This window comes from Lipotes vexillifer, unplaced genomic scaffold (assembly GCF_000442215.2).
Source record: "Lipotes vexillifer unplaced genomic scaffold, Lipotes_vexillifer_v1.1 scaffold782, whole genome shotgun sequence".
In the NCBI taxonomy this organism is placed as follows: Eukaryota; Metazoa; Chordata; class Mammalia; order Artiodactyla; family Lipotidae; genus Lipotes; species Lipotes vexillifer.
In genome coordinates, this window is record NW_006791339.1 from 496,155 (window position 1) to 502,954 (window position 6,800).

The following is a 6,800-nucleotide window of genomic DNA, read 5'->3' on the forward strand; positions in this document are numbered from 1 at the left end:
GCTCAGGCTCAGCGGCCATGGCTCACGGGCCCAGCCCCTCGGTGGCATGTGGGATTTTCCCGGACCGGGGCACGAACCTGCGTCCCCTGCATCGGCAGGTGGACTCTCAACCACTGCGCCACCAGGGAAGCCCCCTCTGAGGTCTTTTGCTAACATAATTTTTCAGCCTCACATGAAGAGTAACACCATAAGCAACGGCCTAGTCCTTTTTAAAGAAACCTTTCTTGCAGCAATTATGATGATAAATAGTGCCCTTGGTAAAACCATGGCCAGCATTATGCTCTGCAACTCCAAGGTAGCTGGCTGGAACACTACGAAATAGAACTGAGTAATTTTAACTGTGCTAACTATGGAAGCCCCGAAAAAAATTCCTAGTACGGTAAAAACATGGACAGCTCTTTAAATGCAAAGCCAGTATGGAAGGAAGCAAGCTCAAGATTTTGGGCTCTTTTGACCTGGTGGGACTCCTACCCTGCAAGGACAGCTGAGACCCCCAATTTCACACCCACATCTTCGAGGACCAAGTGGAGAACTTCATCCATCACTCAGCTCCCTGACCTCGGGCGTTTTTCTGCACCTCCTGTTGCATCATCAGTAAACCGGCATGTAAACAAACTACCTGAATCTTTGTTACCATTCTAGCTTCAAAGTCACGAGGGTCTAGCCCAGTTCAGCCTCCTTCATATCATCTTAATGATTCATTACTATTATTATACATGTGCCATAAGATAATAATTCCTTAATTCACTGGCCTGATGGGAAATACAATTACATATGCAAATAACTTAATAAACACATACTAACCACACTCCTATTCAGATAATCACCCCAAGACCTGCCCACAAAGGCTTACCAGGACTGTGTGCATCCCAGTGTAAAGTCTGCTGAGACTCACCAACGTGGAAAACGCCACAGCCGTCATCAGTCCCAAAACAAAGGGATACTGCAGGGGGAGAAGAGAAAACAAGGACATTAGGTCAGGTTCAGACACATACAATTTGATGCTGTGGAAAGGAATAAGATTTCTGATCCCGTAACTCCTAGTCTCAATATCATATTCCCTAGACCAGCAGTCTGATGATCTAAAATCACTTGAAAAATGGGAAAACTAAGGAAAGAGAAGGGGAAGATGCCTAGGAATATAGTTCTGGAAGGAAGTTTCACAACATATTGACATGCAAATAAGACAGAGTAGAAAACTTGACCTTAGCTATTGTGCTACAAGTTTTAATGGAGTAAATAATTTTTTATTTCTACCTATTTTTAGATTAAAACTTACGAAATATACAGTATTTCCAAGAGGCAAGGCAGGTAGACAAGTACTGTAATTTGGAAGTCCAACCCCATCGTGTGCTGTGATGATAAAGCTTGGCAACAACCGGCTTCTTGAGGAAGCCTGGTAACAATGGCCGCATGTTAAGACTGGGCCTATTTCTGTACAGATACGTCAAAGCAAGAGTCCAGACTTCACTGAATCTTGACATTTGCTCGTGAGTAATGAAAACAGCTGGAGGAATCTGGCTAATGACGAGTCATATAAAGAACACACAAATATTCTGCTTATGAGCTAGACACAAAGCTATAATCCAGTTGCTTCAAGTACTGATGTCTGTGGTCTTCTGTGGTCATAAGGATAAAGAGGATAGAGAACTGTCTATATTATGTGAAGTGCTTTATGGTCACTATCTCATGTATCTTCACACAACCGTATGAAATAGGTTCTATTACTAGCCCCAGTCCACAAATGAGGAAACCCTTAACCTTGATAATAAGTTGCATTAGTACTGAACTCTAGCACAAAGATGCTTGCCCATCAATCACCCCTCACAACAGGAGCTGGGGCTCAGAGAGGTGCAATGACTTGCCCAAGGTCACACAGCCAGTAGTGACACAGTCTGAATCAAAAGCCACATCTTCTAAGTACAAGCCCAGCATGTTCTTTCCAATGCAACATCTGAGTATAATAACACAGGGTTGTGCATCTTTTCTTAAGATTTATCATTAACTGGGTCTCTGATTTTAATCAAAAAAGTGTTGAAAATTAAGGAGTTAATGCATTCAGAATTTAGAGGTTGGTATTCACCTGAACACATATTTGTATAAAGAAACCCACTTTTAGAGCTACTCATGAGTAAATAACCCCCAAAGCTGAATACATTATTAAAAAATTAAATATGAAAGAAGTACATAACAACTCTGGCCTTAAGAAAACTATTGTGGGACTTCCCTGGCGGTACAGTGATTAACACTCTGCACTTCCACTGCAGGGGCCACAGGTTTGATCCCTGGTCGGGGAATTAACATCCCGCATGCCAAGCGGTGTGGCCAAAAAAATAAAAAGAAAAAGAAAAAAGAAAAGAAAAGAAAATCGTTTCCTCACGTAAGCTGTAAAGACTTTTTTTTTTTTTTTTGCGGTATGCGGGCCTCTCACTGGTGTGGCCTCTCCCGTCGCGGAGCACAGGCTCCGGAGGCGCAGGCTCAGCGGCCATGGCTCACGGGCCCAGCCGCTCTGTGGCATGTGGGATCTTCCCGGACGGGGGCACGAACCCGTGTCCCCTGCTTCAGCAGGCGGACTCTCAACCACTGTGCCACCAGGGAAGCCCTGTAAAGACATTTTTAAGAAGATCCAGGTGGCCTTAAAATGAGCATATAAATGACTGTTGTTGTCTTCCTGCAGTCAGCGCCACTTGTTGCTTTTTTCCTAAGAGAAGCACATTCACAGGCTTCTCTGGATGCTGACAGCAGCCCGATGGGGGTCAGTGTTGGGCCCACTATGTCCTTCTGGGGCAGACGGCACGCAATATGACATAGCTCAGAAGTCTGCATTCAATTAATTTCCGATAGTACTGGGGAGCTTGGACATTGTTTGACCCTGGCATGACTTTTAAGTTACAAAAAAAGATTATACCTAGTTGGATATAATACTATACTTGTCCCTTTCCCACTTAGGAAACTGAGATCTGACCCCAGGTGACCAGGTAGAAGACCAGGTGGAGCCAGGACCTGACACTAATCTTATCCTCTTCCAATCACATCAGGCTGACACCCCATTTCTGTACAACCTGGAACATGGAACATCCCTGGGTTTCTGGTGTAGAGGGGCAGGAGAAGCAATACTGTCATTTACATACAAGACTGCTAGAGTTAATGAAATCTAAATTTTCCAACGGGTAAAAGGTAAAATTTCTGAAATTAAGCACAAAATTAGAGCAAGAGTTCTCAGAAAGGAAAAGTAAATCTTCATTGCAGTAATAGTATAACCTTTAAAAGGTCTTACTATAAATGGCATTTAAGCAGATATTAAGTGAAATTCTTCTATTTTCAACAGTTATTAATCACCTGTCATTTAGACAGCTTTCTAGAAAATATGGAATGATTATTTCTAATGGTTGAGCCCCCCAAAAAGGCAGAGACATCTTTGGGGGCTAATTTGGGAACAGACTATTTCACCCTGGGCCCTGGGACATGTAGCTGGAGGATTTGGTGAAATCATCTCAGCCCTGGAGGATCATTTACTAGGATCATAAACCCCTCGAGTCTCTTGCAAACAGAGGATGAGAGCACCTATTCAGTGCCATCTGGTCGGGCAGCTCAGGGTGAAAATGCTTTCGGAAGCGGGATGCCACACACCCTGGTTGTGTTTGTGGTGCTGTTGTCATTATTATTTTTTTTAATTAATTAATTTATTTTTGCTGTGTTGGGTCTTCGTTTCTGCGCGAGGGCTTTCTCTAGTTGTGGCGAGCCAGGGCCACTCTTCATCGCGGTGCGCGGGCCTCTCACTATCGTGGCCTCTCTTGTTGCGGAGCACAGGCTCCAGACGCGCAGGCTCAGCGGCCATGGCTCACGCGCCCAGCCGCTCTGCGGTATGTGGGATCCTCCCAGACTAGGGCTCGAACCCGTGTCCCCTGCATCGGCAGGTGGACTCTCAACCACTGCGCCACCAGGGAAGCCCCTGTTGTCATTATTAATGGTGTCCACTTTCACTCTCGGGCACAACTTGCTGTGGGTACTAAATCATATGGTCACTTCATTTATAAAGAAATTGTCACTGACTGCTCAGTAAATTTTTGTTCCCCATCTTTATTCCATAAACTTCAAATTCCTTCAAAAAAGAAAACCCTGAAGGGAAACTCTTTGCTGCCTCGTCGTACGGATGGCGTTACACGGGACGAAGGGGAGTCTGCGCCTTACCTGGTATCTGTCCGTGGTAGAGATAAGGAGGGTGAAGGAGATGGCCGTGGCTGCCATGGCGTGGGTGGACGGCATCCCATACTCAGCAATCACTCTCTTCTCCAGTTTCACAACAGGAGGGGAGAAGGGGCGGGGCCACTTCAAGACATCCTTGGCCACCTGGCCAATATACATCACCAACTGCCAAACCAAAGGATGGAGGTAAGTCTAACCAAATGAGCAAAATAAATAAACTCCTAGGTTCTATGAATTTATTTTGAGGTTTCCTGTTGGTTGGCTGAAATCACCTTTCTCTCTGACCCAGCGGCCTATGGGGAAGTCTTGTAGGAAGACATTTTAGTTGTTAAAAAGAGAAACAGGCCGGGACTTCCTTGGTGGCGCAGTGGTTAAGAATCCGCCTGCCAATGCAGAGGACATGGGTATGATCCCTGGTCTGGGATGATCCCACATGCTGTGGAGCAACTAAGCCTGTATGCCACAACTACTAAGCCTGAGCGCCACAACTACTGAAGCCCACGCTCCGCAACGAGAGAAGCCACCATAAGAGGCCCACGCACCGCAACAAAGGGAAGCCCTTGCTCTCTGCAACCAGGGAAGGTCTGGGCACAGCAACAAAGACCCAACACAGCAAATAAATACATAAATAAATAAATTTCTAAACAAAAAAGAGAAAAACAGCCCTTCTGGATTCCAGAGGGTCACTGGGCAACTAAGATATGACACTAACACATGTCTTACTTATTTTGGTCATATATTTAACATTTGTATAGCTGGTATGTGTGCCAAGCAGTGGTCTAAGAACTTTACAAATATTAACTCACTTAATCCAATAGTACCTGTAGAATGCAGACCCATTTTACAGAGGGGTAAACCATTGTACATAGTAAGTGGCAAGACTTAACGGATTCAAATCCAGAGAGTTTGGCTTCAAAAAAATGTGCCTTAAACTAGCACAGTCATACCTTCGGGATGGTCCTGGACTAAGAATCTAATAATACTCAATCAGACAGTCCTTCAAGTTTTAACCAAAAAAGTGACTTCTGGAACTTCTAGCTTAAAATTTTTTGAATGCCACTGTTACTCCTGATGTATGCAGGCAACATACTGGATATAGTTTAACTTTTTTCAGTATTCAAGAGCGTCATACAATAAATAGCGTGACTATTTTCAACCCTAAAATAAACACAACTCAATCTGGAAGTTTTTCAATTGAATTTTTTTTTTCCATGATGCCATTAATGAAAAAATCCCTTTCTCTTTTTCCCTTAAAGTACAACACAGATATCAGAATTGATTTCCATACCCTCCTAAGATGAATAGGACTGTTAACAATAGACTTATTTACTTTGTCACAGAGCTTCACAGGACATTTCCGTGATCTGTTATAAAAGAGGGAGAAGCAACCCATTCACTTAAGTCTCTGCATTTGCAACCCAAAGTGTGGTCTGAGGAGAGGCAGCATCCACACCACATGAGTGCTGTTTTAAGATGCAGAATCTCAGGCCCCAGCCTGTACCTACGGAATTGGAACCCTCATTTTCACAAGACTCCCGGGTGGTTCATGTGCACATGAGAATTTGAGAAGCACGGCCGGCTTTACACTGTATTCTTGCACAGGTCACTTTGTCATGGGCTTTAATTATAAACCTCCTCCTCATCTTACCATGATCGCATTGATCTTACTAGGGCTTTATTTAGCTTGTGATGGATGGAGTTACTTGGCTTTGGAACAAAACCCGCTATGAAGGACTATTTCAAAATACTTTTGATTAGTCAGCCAGATTGCTTTAGAGTTTCCCACATTGTGGTGCTTTCTTTTAACTCATCTAGTTGCCGGTGAATTCTGAACATTATCCCAGCACACTCAGTATCCCCCAGAAGACGCTGCATATGTTTTTGTGCTCTGCTGCCACTTTGCTCTGGGTTAAAAATCAAGAACCACTGTCTGTGCACAGCAGGCCAAATCCACAGGCTTTAAAGCCTCAGTGACAATCACTCCAAATTCCATAGCTGCGATTTCTAATCAGACTTTGAAACTTAACCTCTTTACCATCCCCTTATTACCAGAAACTACTGTTTTGGAAACCAGCTTACTCTTTTATGTTTCTGCCTCTCCCTCCTGTGAACCTATAAAAACCACATCAGACCGACTATTTTCTGGGGAGTTGGAAAACTTGCAGATGTTGTTGACTACTAAGAATTTCTCAGAAGATGCTAGGATATAAATGTTTCTCAACCCTGCCCCTTCCCCACTCATCAACATCAAAAAGAATATTACAGGCATTATGACTAACTCTAGTTCACTCAAAAATACACAGAATCTTCAGACAGGAAACATTAAAATCATAGAGTGAAGACAGACTGTGTGACCCTCATTCAGACAAAATTTAATTTCCTTGAAGTCCACGAGTTTCTTCGACTTCATTTATCTTTTGCCTTCTATATCTGAAGGATGTTTTTAAGAATGAGGACAATTGTTCATTTTATTTAAAAGTGTTCCCATAGCAGCACACTGTTTTCTGATCAATAAGTTACAAACAGCAATTACTGTAATGACAGAGCTCTTCAAACCAGAGAAAGTGGAGCTATGTTTTTCAGGTTGTAGGGAA

At 43.4% G+C, this 6,800-nt stretch overlaps 1 protein-coding gene across 1 annotated transcript in view; it reads right to left on the minus strand.

Annotated features, from left to right (window-relative positions):
• Positions 1–6,800, minus strand: part of SGPP2 (sphingosine-1-phosphate phosphatase 2) — a 129,074-nt gene that overhangs the window by 38,396 nt on the left and 83,878 nt on the right. The window contains exons 3-4 of the mRNA XM_007464337.1: positions 4,192–4,371; positions 854–943 (exon numbers count right to left, since the gene is read on the minus strand). Of these exons, the coding sequence (XP_007464399.1) occupies positions 854–943; positions 4,192–4,371 (270 nt within the window). The remainder of the gene's footprint in view (positions 1–853; positions 944–4,191; positions 4,372–6,800) is intronic.